This window comes from Aquarana catesbeiana, linkage group LG06 (assembly GCF_042186555.1).
Source record: "Aquarana catesbeiana isolate 2022-GZ linkage group LG06, ASM4218655v1, whole genome shotgun sequence".
Classification (NCBI taxonomy): domain Eukaryota; kingdom Metazoa; phylum Chordata; class Amphibia; order Anura; family Ranidae; genus Aquarana; species Aquarana catesbeiana.
This window is the reverse complement of record NC_133329.1, coordinates 414,874,543-414,895,184: the sequence shown is the minus strand read 5'-3', so window position 1 is coordinate 414,895,184 and position 20,642 is coordinate 414,874,543. Positions and strand designations below refer to the sequence as shown.

The window sequence follows — 20,642 nt, the reverse complement described above, 5'->3', positions numbered from 1 at the left end:
GTCCCTTAAAAAGTGGGAGTCACATATACAAACTGTTGTAATTCCTACACCGTTCACCTGATTTGGATGTAAATACCCTCAAATTAAAGCTGAAAGTCTGCAGTTAAGGCACATCTTGTCTGTTTCATTTCAAATCCATTGTGGTGGTGTATAGAGCCAAAAAGATTAGAATTGTGTCGATGTCCCAATATTTATGGACCTGACTGTAAGGGGGACTCAAATGTAAGAGGTGATCTGTGGACTCTGATGTAAGAGGGGGCTTTGGTGAGCAGAGACCCCTTACATCAGAGTTCCCATTTACACCAGAGTCCTCAGCATCCCCCCTTACATCAGAGCCCCCCTTAAATCAGGGTTCCCAGCGCACCCCTTATGTTAGAGTTCCAGAGTCCACAGCGATATCCTTTACAGTGTAAGTGGAAATTCTGCAGACTCTGATGTAAGGGGGGCTCTGCAGACTCTGATGTAAGTGGGGGCTCTGCAGACTCTGATGTAAGTGGGGGCTCTGGTTACCAGAACTGCTGCATTTTGCCTTACATCAGAGTTCTCAATGTTCCCCTTAAATTGAAGTCCCCAGAGTTCTTACTTATCACTTACATCAAATTCTGCAGAGTCCCCCTTACAGTAAAAAGGAACTCTGAGGCTCAGATATAAAGGGGAACTCTGTTGATTCTGATGCTAGGGGGAACTCTTGTGAATAAATCCATATGATTAGAAATGTTATTTATTCACAAAATATATGTATAGTGTTTACTACACAAATAATATTTGCTGTGTGGAGCTAAAGTGTTCAGATTTGGCTTGAAGAAAAGGTGGCAACCTTACCCAAGAAGGCAGGAAGGGGGTCCACTGCAGAACATGTGAAAGGGTCCCAAAGTTGGACCGTAATAAAGGGCCCTGCAATGGGAGTAAAGGGCCCCAGTCTCGGAGGGAAGGGAGGTGGGTCTGGGGGGCGGGCCCTTCTTGGTCTCTTGTACCGGGGACCTGAAGGTTCTTGCTACACCTCTGGTTTATACATTTTTTTCCACAGGTTAGTCAGCAGAGGTAGCCGCAGGGGAGAAGGGACATTTTTAAGCCTAGTTAGTGTTATTCAGGAATATCTACAGTATATTACCAGCTAAAGTTTCCATCTCTGACAGGTACCCAACCTCATAAGAGATTCGTCATCACCAATTCTGGAAACATCAAACACTGTAAATGGATTCTCCATGTGACAGTATCAAAAAATCCAACATCCATTCAGAAAATTGTCCGCAAAATCCTGCAGGCATGCAAGAAGCATCAGGCCTCTTCTGTCACCTTCCCCGCTCTGGGAACAGGTATGATCAATGCATCACAGACAGTTCTACTTCCATGTGCAAGATAAAATATGTGTTCCTCTCAGCTGCACCCAATAACCATCCGACTCAGTTCAAGATTGCTAAAATGTACCTGTATACCTCACTCATCCAACCAGCATGAGGCCTACTCACCCAAGCAGGTGAATGTTTCACCTCCTTGCTGTGTCCTCCATAGCAATATTGCCCTCAGGATCACAAGTGTGATATAAGCTTAAGAGATGAGTAATGGGATCAGCCCAGACAGAACTTAGATTTTAGTGTTTGATAGAAAGTGAAGAGCTAAATCCCAGGCCTACACACCCGCTGTGCCCAATATGAGAGGTTCCCACCATCCCTGTGCTGAGTTCCCAGGCCTACACACGCGCTGTTCCCATTATGAGGGGTTCCCACCATCCCTGTGCTGAGTTCCCGGGTCTGTACACCCGCTGTGCCCATTATGAGGGGTTCCCACCATCCCTGTACTGAGTTCCGGGGTCTGTACACCTGCTGTGCCCATTATGAGGGGTTCCCACCATCCCTGTGCTGAGTTCCTGGGTCTGTACACCCGCTGTGCCCATTATGAGGGGTTCCCACCATCCCTGTGCTGAGTTCTCAGGTCTGTACACCCGCTGTGCCCATTATGAGGGGTTCCCACCATCCCTGTGCTGAGTTCCCGGATCTGTACACCCGCTGTGCCCATTATGAGGAGTTCTCACCATCCCTGTGCTGAGTTCCCGGGTCTGTACACCCGCTGTGCCCATTATGAGGGGTTCCCACCATCCCTGTGCTGAGTTCCCGGGTCTGTACACCCGCTGTGCCCATTATGAGGGGTTCCCACCATCCCTGTGCTGAGTTCCCGGGTCTGTACACCCGCTGTGCCCATTATGAGGGGTTCCCACCATCCCTGTGCTGAGTTCCCGGGTCTGTACACCCGCTGTACCCATTATGGGGATTCCCACCATCCCTGTGCTGAGTTCCCATGTCTACGCACCTGCTGTGCCCATTATGAGGGGTTCCCTCCATCTTTGCACTAAGTAGTGGGAGGGGCCTTCTCTGATGCCAGCTTTGTACAGCAGAGGCTCCGGAGGTCAGGTTCCTCTGATCAATGTCTTTTACCTTTACATTTATTGAAGTAAAAGTTACATTTTGTGGTCAGTAAATATCTCTGGTAAACATTTTTGTCTGGTTGATATAGGTGCGGGGGGATTATCCGCCTCCACAGTGGCCGACTCAATCCTCGATGGTTTGGTGGACTTCATCAAATCTAAATCGGTCCGTTCTCTTCAGACGGTGAAAGTGGTTCTATTCCAGAAACCTATGCTGAATGATTTCTACATGAGCATGAAGAAGAGAGAGGGGACCGCCCTGCCTGAAGACAAATCCTCTGGTGAGTTGGGGGTGTGAGCTCAGTGTGGCCAACTGAACAAGAAAGGGGAAGAGACCCTTCTGTATGTAGGAGTTCAGGATCCTGGAATAATGACCAATTGAAGCACTACAGCCTGATATTAAACTCTGAATACAAATTAATTACAATGATAGATTACCGGTCTCAAAATTTAAATGAAGAGAGCCGATGATCGTAGACGCGATGAGGTAATGTGATCAGCTCGGCGGGTACTGCAAAGAATTACACACACAGGAGAAGATGTGACCACTCATCTTTATGGCTGAAGCTCGTTTCACTTTTACATAACAATACATATATCACATTTTTATAGTCACATGTTCATAACTGTTAACATATTATAGTAGAGCTGCACGATTCTGGCTAAAATGAGAATCGCAATTTTTTTTTGCTTAGAAGATAGATCACAAAGGCGGGAGGGGGATGACGTGAGACGTCAGTCAGGAAGGGAGGATCTGGAGGTGTGGCGGTGAATTGGCGTCCTGGCGGCCTCGCTTCCTGGGCGTCCTAAGCGGACAGGACAGACGGTGCGGCGTAGCGGGGGAATGGAGAGAGGTGCCTCAACACTGCAGCCAAGCGTCATGAGCTGTTACCCGGAGAGAACCGGGCTCAGCGGCACAGCGAAGTTAGGTTCCCGTTTCGCCGGTGGACTCCCGCACCTCTCCCTCCCCTCTCCCCTCCTCTTACTGGCGCCGTGTGCGGGGACCGGAGCGGCTCGGCCGCAGAGAGACCAGCTGACCGAGATCTCCTAACCCCGCCGTGTTCATCAAAGGACCTCCCCAATGGAGAACACAAGTAGCTGACACCGGCCCGTTATCCTGGCAAGTACAGACGCTGGCTGACAAGGCTGACGGTAAGAGGTACTTGTCCCTACCTGAACTTTAAAAGGTAAGAAGAGCACTGAATATGGGTTTTTATTCATAGAGGAGGGGATAAAGTATGAAACCTGCTGAATAATTCCACAAGGGACTTGCTTATTGTCTGGTAAATCAGAGAAGGTGACCGCTTATAATATCTGTGTAAGAAACCTGGTTAATAACAGAACTTTAGACAACATATTACAGCACTGTTAAAAACATCTGGAGGTGTATTTTGGGACCTAACTGGGTCCTTGCAGCAATGGCCGATTTCCTCCGTATAGGTTAAAATACAAGAGAAGAGTAACGGGACGATACCCTATTCTTTAACTGACACAAACATGAGAGTGGAATAGCGGGTCTATTCAATTGAACAAATAGACAATACCATATAAGGCATCATTTTACATCCGCACATCCGTTGTAACACTGCTATACTAGCTCTGGTTCAGCGTACATCTGAAATCTCAACAAAATCTGGGAGGGGAGAGGCAGGAAGCATCTAGATGACCCAGGTCACTAAATATCCAAGACAACATTTAGTCTGACTATTCCCCAAACATATAGGATATACCCCAGGTGGGATATACGCGGTATCCAGGGATTTGGACTAACTTAATCAGCAAAAATCAATCACTGTGGCCAGGGTCTTGTAACCCCTGAAAGGGAAATAGAGGCCTCTGGAACATTTACCACAACAAACGAGGACCGATGGCGGCAAATAAGGGACAGTGAGAAATTCCGGAATACCAGCTTTAATTAAATCAAAAAATACTTTGGTAAAGGCTAAGAGTATCATAGTAGTTTATTACCGTTAACTACCCTTGAAGACCATCAGTATTTATACCATCATTCGTTGGGCCTCTGGGTGCAAGTTGGGACTGGTGATATAGGTTAAAGGGTATAGGATTAAACACTTTTATGTAACTTACTATCAACCGGAATAACTCGGCAATACCTTGCACTAGAGGGGAAGCTGTATTTGTTACACTAAGACGTTAAGGTCTTTTGGCAAGGTTGTTAAAAATTCATCATCCTCTCACTTTTTGCTACCACACTTCGGAACAACAGAGAAACAGGGACTACTTTTTAGTAATCTGTGATACTAGCACTTATAGGAAACCGAAAATAAAAGCATTTAAAAAATAATCAATACCTTCATAACAGATCCTTTTCACAGGAAATAGACTTGTCACTCCGCTATTAACCAGGAACAGAATATCGGTGAGAGGACAAGGGCAAGAATATAAAACTGTCTTACGGCTGGATTAATAAAGATTCATTGGCACTATCAAGATAAAGACAACTAAAACCCCTCTTATAAAATCCAGGGGAATATAATAATGAGCAGAAATACATCCAAAACAGGAAAAGGGGGCCCCCCGAAGACACCCAAGGACAATATATCTGGAGGTGCTGCTGGGAGCTCAATCAAGCAGTACCTAGCCGGAGGGGTGAGCCCTGGAAGCACCCACCAAGAAGCCCAAACGTCAACCATGGTGGATAAGAGGAAGAAGGGCCAAAACGGGAAGGGGGACCAGACGCCCATTCCATCCAGAGAGTCGTCATTGATTGAAAGTGCTCATGAAACAACCAGAATGATGGAACACAGGCTGGATCCAGATCTCCCCACTAAAAATGAAATCGTAGAGATGTTTAAAGCTCTGGAAACCTCAATTAAAACAGAGATTAATATGCTAAGGATGGAACTAGGTAATCTTTTGGCCAGAGTTGAGAGAGTGGAAGACATAACGGACCAACAGGAACGGGAAATCTCTGATCTAAAAGAACAAATTAAAACAACTCAACAAAACCAGATAAAAATTTGCTATAGACTGGAGGACCAGGAGAATAGAAGCCGTAGACAGAACCTGAGAATATGTGGCATTCCAGAAAAAAGGGGCGAGGACCTAAGGGCGATAGTGGCGGCTATTTTTTCCCCCCTTCTGGAGCTGGGAGGGGAGGACTTCCCAAAAATTGAGCGAGTGCACCGTGTGGGAAGGTTGGATGTTAGTCGAACAGAAAGAAGCCGCGACATCATCGTGAGGTTCAGATATTACGTCGATAAGGAAAAAATATGGTCAAAATTGAGAGGGCATACTCCACTCCTATATGAGGAGGCCAGGATCCAAGTGTTTGCAGATTTAGCCAAAGACACTTTAACAAGAAGACGTCTCCTGAAGCCACTTTTGGAACAAATGCTAAATCAAAACATAAAATACACATGGGGATTCCCCTCATGTCTATTGGGCTATAAAGACGGCAGAACAGCTAGGTTGAGATTTCCGGAGGAGTTAGACGAATTTTGCAGGAAACTAGATCTTCAGGTCCCTATGACAATAGATTGGTCCAATGAACGGTGGATAGAATTGGGAATAGGATCGCTGTAAAAACGGAGCGGGAGGGGGATTTTGGGGAGGGGGAGGGACGGGGGGAAACTAGTAAGAAATTAGGAAAGGTAGGTACCACAGGAAGCTGAAAGAACATCTGGTAGCCAGGAAATACCGACCGGTGGCCGGCACACCGACAGATCCACCTTTAGAGGTGGAGACCAATGGAGGGCCACGATGCTTGTGACCCACATCGGCCTGAGGGTCTAGTCAAGACCAAAGGGGGGAAGGGGGGGAGGGAGGAGGGGGAGAGGGAGGGAGGGGTAGAGGGAGGGGGAAAGTGGGAGGGGCGGGAAGGTGCGTGGGTGTTGGGAAGGAGTTGCACTTTAAGTTTAATAATGGAATTAAGGGATATCTCTCCAGGGTCTAAGACAGATAGGCGCGTAAAATCTCTCCAGGGTCTAAAGACAGAGCGCGACGGAAGGGATGTAGAAAAATGACATCAACCACAATAAAATGCATTACATACAACGTTAAAGGTCTAAACGCAGCCCACAAAAGACGAAGCATATTTAACGAGCTTAGACTGCTTGGACCAGAGGTGGTATTCCTCCAGGAAACACATATTTCACACCAATCAAGATTAAGACTATTTTCAGGGGAATACCCGACCTGGTACCAAGGAGATACTATTTCAAGCAGAACACGCGGTGTTGCCATCGGATTTTCAAAAAGAGTCAGGTTCACGCTAGAAGAAAGATCAGTAGATACAGAAGGCAGATATTTATTCCTAAGAGGTAGACTAAACGATAAAGAGTATACACTAGCTAATGTATATGCACCAAATAAAAATCCGATAGAATATGTGACAAAAATCTTGGAGAAGCTGACAGAGTTTAGAAAAGGGCACCTGATAATAATTGGGGACTTTAATTTTTGTATAGATCCGGGCTCGGATAGTATGGCCCGTGCACAGGGGAAGAACAGTGGGCAACTAAGAAAGATCAGGCAAAAATTGGCCAGCCTGCAATTAGTGGACATATGGAGAGTACATCATCCTAGGAAACGAGACTATATGTTTTATTCCCCTGTGCACGGGACGTACTCCCGGATTGACTATGGCCTGATTGACCATGGCCTGATTGACCATAGAGCAATCGAGAAGGTGGTAGATTCCTGGATAGGAAACATAACTTACTCAGATCACGCACCCATGACCATGGAAATAAAAATAGGCGAAGAAAATAGACAGTTGGGGCAATGGCGCCTAAATGAGGAACTGATAAGGTGGGAGGAAGGGTTCAATAGAATCAATAAGGAATTGAAGAATTATTTCATGCAAAACGACACAGGAGAAGTATCTGGATCCACTCTATGGCAGGCCCATAAAGCCTATATAAGAGGAGTATTAATAGAGCTAGGGTCAAGGCGGAAAAAAGAGAGAGGCAAGGAACGCCAAAAATTAATAGAAGAGCTAGCCAGGTTAGAACAGAAACATAAGACACAATCAGGACAACTGTCCCAAGCCACGTATAAACACATAATAATTAAAAGGGCAGAGCTGAAAAACTTAATGGAACAAGAGGTTCGAGCAATACATAGGAAGATCTCAGGAGACAGGTACAGATGGGCTAATAAACCGAGTAAACACCTAGCAAAAACAGTACAAAAATGGAAAGCCAGGAATTTTATAGAAAAAATCCAGACCAAAGAGGGCCACATAGAGTACTCCTCCAGGAAAGTAGCAGAGGTATTTAAAAAATACTATCAGGAGCTATATTCAATTCCAAAAGAGGGCATTCAGCCTAACAATAGAAGAGAGAGAAATAATAAGTATTTAAGAAAAGCAATGTTGCCCAAAATTACAGAAGAGGTAAGAGAATGTATGGAAACACCAATTTCAGAAGAAGAAGTGAGAAAAGCAATAGCAGGAATGGCTCCGGGGAAAAGTCCAGGTCCGGATGGATTTACATTAACTCACTACAGAACATTTAAAGAAGTTCTGATCCCCAGGCTGTGCCAGTATTTCAATGGGTTAGGTGAAGGTTACGAGATGAGCAAGGAGGCCTTAAAGGCTTCCATCACGATCTTACTCAAAGAAGGAAAAGAAAAAACATTATGCTCAAGTTACCGCCCCATCTCTCTTCTTAATACCGACACGAAACTCTACGCAAAGATACTCGCTGAGAGGCTAAAGGGATCAATGAATGCTCTGGTTAGCCCAGATCAGGTGGGTTTCATTCCTAAAAGAGAGGGGAAGGACAACGGGGTTAGGACATTGCTCCTGCTCCAAAAAGCAGGGGAGAGCGGACCTCCAGGACTACTGCTGTCGATCGATGCCGAGAAGGCTTTCGACAGGGTAGACTGGGGGTTCATGTTCCTGACCTTGGAGAATATGGGACTCGGACCCAAAATGATCCTGCGGATCAAAACTTTGTACCAACATCCCACGGCCGAGGTAGGAGTGAATGGAGTAATGTCCCAGCCATTTGAGATGGCAAATGGAACGAGACAGGGGTGCCCCTTGTCCCCGTTACTTTTTGTTCTCTCTATGGAACCTCTCTTAGCAACAATATGGGCAGATCCAGAAATAAGAGGTTTTAAGATCGGCGAGGATGAACACAAGGTTGCAGCTTTTGCTGACGACGTGTTATTCTATATTTCAGACCCTACGATCACCTTGCCCAAGTTAATGAATGCCTTAAAGGAATATGGAGAGCTGTCCAACTTTCAAATAAATTTTGTAAAGTCAGAAATATATATATATATATATATAAATTTAAATAAAATAGAAATAGACACATTGAAAAAAGAATATAGCTTTAGATGGACCAAAGAACTAAAGTACTTAGGAGTAAAGCTGGCTAGCTCAAACAAGAAAATATTTACAATAAATTATTTACCTCTATTAGACACTATAAGAACTGACTGTAAAAATTATGCCCGTAAAGCCCTCTCATGGATAGGACGTATAAACGTCATTAAGATGTTCCTACTCCCCAAGATCACATATCTGTTCCAGATGGTACCACTTCCACTCCCCCTATATTATTTGAGAAATTTAAAAAAAATTATAATGAGCTTTATATGGAAAAATAAAAAACCGAGGGTTCCTTTCAGGATCCTAAAACAAAAGAAAATACACGGAGGTTTAGCAGTTCCGGATATTCAGAATTATTACAAAGCCGTAGTGCTGTCTAGAATGGCCGAATGGGCAAAACGAGATAATGAAAAACGTTGGGTTAGAATAGAGGAATTTTTATGTAAAGCACCACTTGGAAGTGTTATCTGGAATCCTCCACAAGCTAGAATTTTTGATAAAGACACACATGTAATAACACATAACGTATTTAAAATTTGGGACAGGGTATATAAGAAAGTGATTGGAAACTACAATTCACCACTAATTTCACTAGTAGATAACAATTTTTTTCCACCGGGATCAGAAAGTATAGGAGGAAATGATGCACTTTGGGGCAAGATACAATTAAGACACATTATTAGGGGGGGTAAAATTATGACATTGCAGGAAATTAGAGCCGGCAGGGAGACACGAGGGTTAGATAGGTGGCGTTATCTCCAGCTGTGTCATTTTGTGAGTAGGTTACCAGGTCCGATTAGGGCGGGGGATAAACTTACGGACTTTGAGAGGCTATGCGACACTGAAGATCCAAGAAATACAGTCTCTAAAATGTATAAAGTCTTGATGAAGATGGACCAGTTGGAGATACCTCCATTCATAGATAAATGGGAGAAGGAATTAGGCACAAAGAAAGATGATAATACAATTAAGAGAATTTTGGATTTGATAAGTAACTCGGCACTAGACGTACGGACGGCAGAGATGAGCTATAAATGCATAAGTAGAAGCTATCTTACCCCAGAGATAGTAAGCAAATATCAAAATAGAACGGCGTACTGCTGGCGAGGATGCCAGGAGATAGGAACAATGACACACCTATGGTGGACATGCCCTAAAATAAAAATCTTCTGGGGTAAGATACGCGGGTTAATTAAGGAAATAACCGGAAAAGATGTAGCAGAAGATCCTTGGGAGGTTTTGTTCCATGGGGGAGGCGGAGACATTAAAAAATATAAGCAATCATTAGTACCTCACCTTCTGAATGCTGCGAAGCGAATAATCCCGAAGAATTGGCAGAGGAAGGAGAGTCCTGAGATATGGGAATGGATAGATGCTGTTGAAGAGACATACAATCTGGAGAGTAAGGTCCGTGCAATAGAGGGAAAAGGTACTACGGGCTCTGTGGAGTGGGAACGATGGGCAAAATTTTAAAAAACGTGGTGTAGAACACAGAACTAAAGCCTAGAACAGTGAAGGAGAGATGGGAGTATTAGACCCTGGAGAGACTGGGCCTGGGAGGGAGGGCGGGGAGGGGGGTTGGGGATTACCGAGAAGAAGTTGATATTGTTCATTCGGTCATGTTAGACCCTTGGGGGGGATAAGCTAAGACGTCAGATTTATTATTAGCTGGTTGTAATTATTTTTGATATGGCTAAACGTCACAATGATGAGACAAAGGAGAGGAGATGGAAGATAAATGAGCTGCAAAGCTGATTCACACCTCTCAAAATGGTCGACTGAAGTGACAAAAAAAAAAGAAAAAAAAAAAAAAAGAAGATAGATCACGATATTCTCACGGAGTAACATCATCTTTCACATTAAACAAAATAATTGGGCTAACTTTACTGTTTTTTTTTTTTTTTATTATTCATTGAAGTGTACTTTTCCCAAAAAATTGCGTTTGAAAGACCACTGTGCAAATACAGTGTGACATAAAATATTGCAACAATCCCCATTTTATTCTCTAGGGTCTCTGCTAAAAAAAAAAAAAAAAATATATATATATATATATATATATATATATATATATATATATATATATATATATATAATGTTTGGGGGTTCCAAGTAATTTTCTAGGAAAAAAATCTGATTTTAACTGTAAGAAACAAGTGTCAGAAAAAGGTTTAGACTTTAAGTGGTTAAACTTCCTGCATTCACACAGAAGTTTCATCCCTTTGATCTAAGTCGGAAGAGTTACAATGTTGTTAAAATCTTTGCAGAATGCGCCAGAGTAAGCAGAGAACTCTACACTTGTAACATGAAAGAATCGAGACACTCCACAACATAGATCGTCAGAGGGGGTGAATCAAGATCGTGATCTTTTAACGATTAATTGTGCAGTTCTATATTATAGTACAGATTTTGACTGAAATACTTTAAAATATAGTTACAACAATGAACATTATAATATTTTAATAAACATATATCTTGATCTCTCTGGTACACTTTAGCTCTGCTATAATAATACTTGCATTGTATTGCTTTAATACAGATATTCTTTCAGTAGTTCTCCTTTTTGACCACTAGATGGGGCACATTGCATGTCTATACAAAGCAATGCATAACCTTTCCAGGACAATAGATTCCTAACCATTTAATATAGTTTTTAAACATGTGGTTTCTATTTTACGTAACTTTGCATAAACCGGGTTTAAATATACCTATGTATAACAGTTTAGTGCTTACAATAAACATTTGCTCTGACTAATACAGTTATTTTATGATTTTGCACCCTTTTCACCGTTCCTCACACATGCTGTTCTGAACTTCTAATTACAGCAAAACTATGGCATAAAATCTGCTGAAACTTTTCCTGCATCTGTTCAAGATGTTTAGGAATCTTTCTATCACAGTTTAACCAGGATTAGAAATGATTTAAAGTACATCCCTGCAAAGAATTACACAAATAGGAGAAGATATGACCACTCCTCTTTATGGCTGAAGCGCGTTTCACTTCAGTCACATGATGTGTGGTCTTATATAGACTCAGCTCGTGTGTCTTCCTTGCCATCTACTGGTTGTTGATGGAATAGCAGGATAGTAATTCTTTTCTTAGTAATAAATAAAAAAAAAATGAATATGGACTTTGGGGTGTCTGTTCTGTCTTTTATGTGACCATATAAACCCCAGTCCGTCACATTTACAAAGCCAACACAGTTTGGGGGCTGTAACCCCACCCCCTTCATCAGGACTTAAAAAGAGGTCTCATTAAACAATGAAAACTGCCGGTCTAATGATAAACATAGAAATGCTTATCCCCGAATGTTGAAATATTGTGCAGTAAATCTATTCTTTATCTCTGCTATTACTGTCAGCTCCTCCCCTGCCAGAAGCCCGATTTGTGGGGATTTCCTAATTTTATAGATCAAGCAGAGCTCTGTTGCTTCCTCCCCCTGTGACTGTGAATTGTAGGCACACCTGTTGAACACATTAATGTCATCAGCAGCATCACAGGTCTTGTCTGCTCTGTTGCTCCAGCCCCCTCTGCTGTCACCATGCATCTTGGATGCACCTGTCAGGCATTTTGAAGTCATCATTATTAATTTAATGCGCTCCGTCAGTCATGTAATTCATCTGTTTTCACCATGAATTTTCGGGTGTACCTGTTGGATGTGCAGATGCTATCTTCAATAATTTAATGTACTATGTTGCTTCTGCCCCCACCACTATCACAGCCCATCTCAGGCTTGCTTTTTGGTCGCTCTAAATTCCAACATCATTGATCTTGTCTACCCTTGCCCACTTTGCTGTCACCATGCATGTTTTGGGTGTATCTGTTGGGCACACTGATGTCATCATCAACTGGGATCTTGTCTGCTCTGTTGCTCCTGCCCACTCTGCAGTGAGCTAATCTGACAATAGAGTTTTCCAGGCAATTGCTTTAACATTCCTCCTCCCCCTCTGCATGTAGTTTGATGGTGCTGGTCTCAGGTAAGTTCGGGGTGCTAGAGACAAGTGTCATTTTGGGAGGGGGCTTGTGGAACCCAGCTTACCTTGGAGAGCTCTGGAAACTCCTTGTCCAGCTCCCCCGGCCCATCCTAGGTGTAAGTCACTCTGTGTCTATTAGGGGCACAGGGTGACCGATAATCCCACTATGATCTGCACTAATCAGAATCACTGTACAACCTCACCGGACTCAGCATTTAATTTTACCCATTATCCTGGGTCTTATATGTGTGGTTTGTGATGAAAAAATGAAGGGGCTCTTTCACTTGGGACATTAATATTTCTCAACAATATCCCTCAAGAATATATGAGGATAAAGTCCACCTTTCATCAGAGACCATTGCTAGATGGTTTGAGGTGGGGTGGGGGTTTCTATCTGTTTAAGTGCCTGTATCCCATTGTTCTATTGTGTCTGTCTGCCTTGGGAGAAAAGTATTATGGGATGTATATGTGTCTGTGGATTAGCTGCGAGGAGGGAGGGGGAATTCCTCCAACAGCTCCCTGCTGATAGGACAGTCTACTGATGAGAAGTTTGAATACACCTCTGTGTCTGTTACTGAATGTAGTTTACTCCGCCCTGTGTCATTAATCAAAGGAGGGGGGATTGTCCTCTGAGTGAACTTCTCTGTGTGCCTCTGTTTAAATAAATAGTTGATGTTCCAGCATTGCAGTCAAACGAGTCCTGCCTAGTTCTTGGTTGTAATATGTGGCTATAATATCTAATATCTATTTTCAGACTGGAGAAAGAGGTATATGGCGGAAGCACTCAAGCGGAGTGTGGGAAGTGATTCCGTTACACTGTGAATAAATGCTAATTAGTTATTCATCTTCTACAGAGCAGTGTGGTCAGACAGCAATAGGGGGAGCAGGGGCGTGCTGTTTATCATACTCGATCAGAATACACAGGATCTAATAAAATGGAACAAAGTGGGACATGCATTTTGTCCCCTAAGGGGAAGGATGAAGAGAAGATATATTGTGAGACTTCCGCTTTAAAAATAAAACAAAGATATAGTGTATGTAGTTTCAATAATGAGTTTGAATCAACTGCTAACTCCCAACACTCCAACAACATCCAACTATATACTGATTATTGGGTTCACATACACTATCTTTGCTTTACTCTCCTAAGCCCTGATAAAGGAGTTACAGCCCCTGAAACGTGTTGGCTTTGCAGACAATCTACTATTTTAATAAAAGTGTATTTGGGATTGAATATCACAGTGTCCCGCTTCAATTCTAAGCTCCCTTATCCCTATCATAATCCAAAGTGATCATGGAAGCCCTTCGGTGTGCAGAAGATGGCAGCCCTGTTTTCACATTCTTTATATTTACACCATTGCCTTACTATTGAATTCCAACAATAAAAAACAAACACAGGGGCAGAGTTTGGTCTTTTAGTTATGTTATAGTTTATGAACGGGATGTAGACCAGGTTTGGGTAACATGTATTTCAGCTGAGGAACTGTGAGGATGTTCTGTATAAAGTTCATTTGATATTTAATGCTTCACAGATTAAAGTACAGTAGATGTCAATCCACATGTTTCCTAAACCTGGTCTACATCCCGTTCATAAACTATTTGTTCACAATTTATATTTCCACTTTCAGAGCAGTTTGTGACACCATTCTTTCTTTTCTTCCTCTGTAGAATATATTATGCCACTAGAAGCACCAAAGACAGCTCAGAAGCTCACTGCTTTCCAGTTGATGGACGGCATTGAGCCTGTGGTGTTCAGATTGTGTGCTGAAGATAAAGGGAGCGTGGACGGGACGAAGGCTTGGCTACAGCAGATGATCGACAATGAGCAGGCAGAGAAGGTGATCACAGAGGAATGTATCTCTGAATTAGAAGAAGCTGAGGTGAAGAAGATCTCCGACCTCCAGAAAAAGTTTCAAGTCTCTGTCATTTACAAACCACCCGACCCCTCCATCCGGATTGTGGGCCTCACCCGGGATGTCCTACCTGTGTCCGGGGAGATTGAAATGATTATAAACCGGGTAAAAGACAGAAAGAGCAGAGAGCGGGCAGCAGAGCTCACCTGGAAACTGGTGGAATGGAGATATGACAATGGAGGAACTATGGTTCCCTTCGACAAGATGACAAATCTGGAGTTGGAAGAGGCAAAAAATGACAAGAAGGTCCAGATCACAATCCAGATCCGAGGAAACCAAAATACTGTCAGTTTACAAGGAGAAACAGCCATAGACAAGCATGGGAACCAAATTCAAATCCAACGTGTTTTGAAACATGGTAATATGACTTTTGTTGGTAGTTTATCCATTATATTATAGAAACTCAATGAAATACAAGAGTTGCCGTTGCAGGGAAGAGTCTTCTCAACCAAGACAGCTGTAGCATTATTTCCACAGGAGATACTGGATTTTCATGGGCTCTCCTACCCTTCCCATAGCTACACCCAATGGGGCACAATGGGCAATAGTTAGGTTTCAGTCAGTTTAGTCTTTCTGAAGAGTAGTTGCTCAACAAATGGAGAGAGGGTTGTTGGTACAGAATACCCAAAACCAGCAAAATAACCCAGGCCATCTTATTTCAGCAACAAAATTGTATGGTGTATTGGATGGTGGCTATAATTTCTTAAGTAGCGGCCTTCCAGTAATATCAAAGTTAATGGTGTGCCTATTGTTTCAGCCTCCCAGTAACAATTAAATTCTTTAAGAGCATCTATTGGTGGTCCTAAGTAGAACCCTTCCAGTGACACTAGACACTTTAGGTGTGGCTATTGGTGTTCCTAATATTTTAGCAGCAGATTCTCAATAGGAATTATTCCTATGACCCTATGCAAGCACTTACAGGTACCTTTAAGGGTTGAGTAATGAGGTCTCCTTGTAATGACCATGCAGTGGCCGCTTACCCCAAGCTCTCTTGGATTTCTTTCTGCATAGCAGACTCCTCTGAAGATGCTTCAACAAGCAACCATCTTCCTGAGCCTCCCGATCCTAACACAGGCCAGCTTGGATTTCTTGTGCCTTGCCTCAGACCCCAGGAAGATGGGCTCAATAAATTCAATGGCAGCCAGATATCTCATCATCCTTAATTTCTGGTGACACATCTGCTTGTCTATGGCTAGTTACTATTTCCTACATTGCAGGGACATGGAGGGAATGTGACAGCTTAGGATAGACCATCTGGAATAAGGTGGAAATCTGCTTCTCTGCTACGATTTTGTGGCTTTATCGCTTCCAGAGAACAGAGACCTGAGTGTATGAGGGGACCTCAGAATTATCTTCTATATATTAAACCATTCTTATTGGCTGCCATGTCAATGCTTTCAGCGAGGTTGTACACCAAAGATTTTACTTGTCTGTTTTTTCTTCGGGTCCTGACTGCACATCTTATCTTTCAGAGGGGGACACTCACAGAATACCGTCACACTGGAAGCCGATGGGTGGGACTCTTGTGATGGAAGTGGATGTCGTTCCAGGAACTCCTGAATACTCCGCTGTACAGCAGAAATTCCAGAAAAGCTGTGGAAACAAAATACTGAAGGTAATGTGTCTGATACATTGTGATTAAAGATGGCAGATGTCAGTGATAGAATTCTGGGGGACAGTGATGGTATTACGCTTATAGTGTAGAGACTGGACATATCAACATGGCACTGGAGACTGGTGCTGGGTATGTGTCATGGAGTAAATAGAGCCTCCATGACAGGGAGAGATGTTTGACTTACCTGGAGAGCAGGGTCACCGGGTCACACCATTGTTGGATGGCACAAGATAAATCCCCCAGTAGAGGCTCCTCTGGTGACTTCTGATACAGGCTAGACAGATGTAAAGTGCTGATCTCGTAGAAGCTTGCCAAAAGTCCAGAAAGGAAGCAATAAACAGGTTCAAGGATGCAGGACCTTGCGGTCATCTTTTATGGCAACAGTAGAAAACATTACACCAGAATAGCAGGATGTACGGTTGGATTTCCAAGTAATCAGTTCAGCTCTGGATTCAAAGCTTAGTCAGAGTATCTGTGATCAGGCAATGAGCTGGAGGTAAATTTCTGACTCAGTAGCCAGGTGTGAAGGCCACATCCACTGCCGTTAGTCTAGTGCATGCAGTGTAGAGAATCTCCTGTAGGTGACAGGAAAATAGCAGAAAGGGCAAACAGACTGCTCTAGGATGAAGTATAAACAAGAGGGTGTATAATCAGGGTTTAGGTGCGGGTTTGGTTATGATGGTGCAAAGAGCTGGGCACTCCAATTACAGAATACTGACTGGCACTATGGAATGGGCAGACATAAACTTTCAATAGAATATTTTACCCATAACATCATGTTAGAGCTGTTTGATACTTGACCTCAATGTGTATGTGAGACAGCGCTGGACCAGTCTGCAGTCTGATATCCCTGGAGGTGATCTGGGATACGTTGTCCTTTAATGTGGCCGATAAAGGCAATATGTGGGTGAGCCTCGTTATGGTCTTGTAGCAACTGAAAGGCGCTCCTCAAGATAGGTTCAGATGGTTGTAGAGGTAGGTTGTCACATTTGAGGTTATTATTAAATATATTTATTAAAATTAACAGCCCACAGGTGATAAGTAGAGTCAAAGCGTTGGCTGTGATAGTTGGCATGGTCAGGACTGACCAGGAACTGGAGTTCAAATACAACAAGTGCTGATATGACATGCCGGTTCTCTGTCATTTTACAGCACCCAAAGGGCTCTTATCATGTTCAATGAGGTCAATCCCGACCACACCAACCATCACAGTCCTGAGGAAGGGGGAGACATTTTTCCTGATACGTTGGCATCACCTGTGAACTGTGAATTTCAATAAATATATTTTTATTAACCTAAGTGTGCTGACCTTCCATATGGAGCATGCCTTTTCACCCACCCGAATAATACTTGTCACTGTATTCATGCTAGAATAGGTCCTCTCCTGTGTAATAGTTGGATAAGTCTGCAGTTTATTGGTAGAACATTGTATACATCTGAGCCTTTGTATGTCCTCCCAGATTCTGCGTGTACAGAACAGAGATCTCTGGCTCAACTACCAGATAAAGAAGCAGAACATCGACTCCAAGAACGGTTCCACCACCAATGAGAAAGAGCTTTTCCATGGGACTGACTTTGCCTCCATCCAACATGTCAATCATAATGGGTTCAACCGGAGCTACGCAGGGAAAAATGGTGAGAGATTTCAGGGAAAAATAACAGCTTATTAGCCAAAAGGGATGGGCTGAACACCCCCCCGGTTCGGTTCGCATCCAGAACATGCGAACAGACCGAAAGTTTGCGCAAACATTCGAACACCGTTAAAGTCTATGGGACTCGAACATGAGGAATCAAAAGTGCTCATTTTAAAGGCTAATATGCAAGTTATTGTCCTAAAAAGGGTTTGGGGACCCGGGTCCTACCCCAGGGGACATGTATCAATGCAAAAAAAAGTTTTAAAAACGTCTTTTTTCCGGGAGCAGTGATTTTAATGATGCTTAAAGTGAAAAAATAAAAGTGAAATATTCCTTTAAATATCGTGCCTGGGGGTGTCTATAGTGTGCCTGTAAAGTAGCGCATGTTTCCCGTGTTTAGAACAGTCTGACAGCAAAATGACATTTCTAAAGGAATAAAAGTCATTTAAAACTGCTTGCGGGTTTAATGTAATGTCGGGTCCTGGTAATATGGATGAAAATCAGTGAGACAAACGGCATGGGTACCCCCCAGTCCATTACCAGGCCCTTTGGGTCTTGTATGGATATTAAGGGGAACCCCGCACCCAAATTAAAATAAGGAAAGGTGTGGGGCCACCAGGTCCTATATACTCTGAACAGCAGTATACAGGCGGTGCAAACAAGACAGGGACTGTAGGTTTGTTCTTAAGTAGAATCTGTTTGTAATTTGGAACAGGTACAGTTTGTAAGTGTAGCTCCAGCCAAAAAATCTATTTTAAAGCTTTTTGGATAACATAGGGAAGGGTTATCACCCCTGTAACGTTTTGCTGTCTGTGCCCCTATTCAGAAGATTTCACCTCACTTTCTGTCCCAATGACAGTTGGATATTGAAAATTTGGGTTTTTTAACCCCTTCCCAACCGGCGCACGACTATGTACATCGGCAGAATGGCACGGCTGGGCAAATGGGCGTATATATACGTCCATTTGAAATCCCCGCCGCCTCATTGCATGCGCGCCGGCCGGAGGCTCTGTGAGTTGGGTCGCGGGTCCCGCGGACTCGATCGCCGCGGGGACACCCGCGATCGTCTCACGGAGAGCATGAACGGGGAGATGCTGATGTAAACAGCATCTCCCTGTTCTGCCTAGTGACAAGTGTCACTGGATCTCTGCTCCCTGTCATCAGAGCAGAGATCAGTGTACTGAGTGACACACACAGCCCAACCCCCTTACAGTTAGAAACACCTCCCTAGTACTGATTTAACCCTTCCCCGCCCCCTAGTGGTTAACCCCTTCACTGCCAGTGTCATTTATACAGGAATCAATGCATTTTTATAGCACTGATTGCTGTATAAATGACAATGGCCCCAAAAATGTGTCAAAAATGTCCGACGTGTCCACCATAATGTCGCAGTCACGATAAAAATCGCTGATCGCCACCATTACTAGTAAAAAAAAAATTATTAATAAAAATGCCATAAAACTATCCCCTATTTTGTAAACGCTATAACTTTTGCGCAAACCAATCAATAAACGCTTATTGCGATTTTTTTTTTACCACAAATATGTAGAAGAATACATTTTGGCCTAAACTGAGGAAAAAAATGTTTTTTTATATATTTTTGGGGGATATTTATTAAAGCAAAAAGTAAAAAATAATGCGTTTTTTTCAAAATTGTCGCTCTTATTTTGTTTATAGCGCAAAAAATAAAAAGCGCAGAGGCGATCAAATACCACCAAAAGAAAGCTCTATTTGTGGGAAAAAAAAGGACTTTTGTTTGAGAGCCACGTCGCACGACCGCGCAATTGTCCGTTAAGGCGATGCAGTGCCGAATCGCAAAAAGTGCTCTGGTCAGGAAGGGGGTAAATTCTTCCGGGGCTGAAGCGGTTAAGGGAAACAAGGATTGGTGATAAATCAGTGGAGGAAAGACCTTTTTACCATATTAACTCTTACAGGAGAGAATTTCCCTTCCTAGGGGTAGATTTCCTCTCACTTCCTGTTGTCTCCCTCCGTTTGTAAGTAGGAGTCATTTGTAAGTCGGATGTTTGAAAGTAGGGGCCTGCCCTATATACTCTGCAGAAAATTGGGCCTTAGGTGTTGGTGGTATCACAACACTGTAAGCCCTCACAGTTACTCTTGGTGGGCACTGGAACGGGCCCTGCTGTGAAATATTAGATCAAGAATTGTAATTACATGCCCCTGTTGAACAGGGTCAGAAAAATTGGGCTTTAGGCACTGCAACCCCTCACAGATTCTGTTGTTGAGCGCAGGAATGAGCCCTGCTGTGAAATATTAGATTTAAAAATTGTAATTACGCACCCCTGTTAAACAGGGGCAGAAAAATTGGGCTTTAGGCACTGGTGCTGCTGCCCAGAACCAAAAATGTTCTTAGAAGCTATCAACATGAACATTGAGGAGGAATAGGATAGTCACTCCGCATAACAGGATAGTCAGTCAGCATCAGCATAGGCAATCTTCAAGGGATCTAACATTCTAAAAAAAATATTTGGTTACATCAGCAACAGGTGCTTGGTAGCTGGTGATCCGAGACTGATTCATTTCTATGAAGGTCAGCCGATCAACCGAGAACACTGGACGCAGGACAGGCCAGTAGCTCAATTGCAAACTGTGCAAGCTCTGGCCAGTGATCCATCCTCAAGACCCATTAACCCAGTGGATTTTCGGTTGGAAAGATCTCCAAGTCTGATCTTGCCCCTAGGTATTCCTGCACCATGTAAAACAGACGCTGGCGATGGTTACTGGAACCGATCATACCTTGGGGCTCCCGACTAAAAAATTG

General features: G+C 43.3%; 1 protein-coding gene across 1 annotated transcript in view; it reads left to right on the top strand.

The window, feature by feature from the left end:
* The window catches only part of LOC141147313 (protein mono-ADP-ribosyltransferase PARP14-like), a 113,107-nt gene that overhangs the window by 78,544 nt on the left and 13,921 nt on the right, over positions 1-20,642 (top strand). Inside the window, exons 12-16 of the mRNA XM_073634529.1 lie at positions 1,137-1,316; positions 2,512-2,703; positions 14,370-14,972; positions 16,087-16,229; positions 17,690-17,864. Coding sequence (XP_073490630.1) covers positions 1,137-1,316; positions 2,512-2,703; positions 14,370-14,972; positions 16,087-16,229; positions 17,690-17,864 — 1,293 coding nt within the window. The remainder of the gene's footprint in view (positions 1-1,136; positions 1,317-2,511; positions 2,704-14,369; positions 14,973-16,086; positions 16,230-17,689; positions 17,865-20,642) is intronic.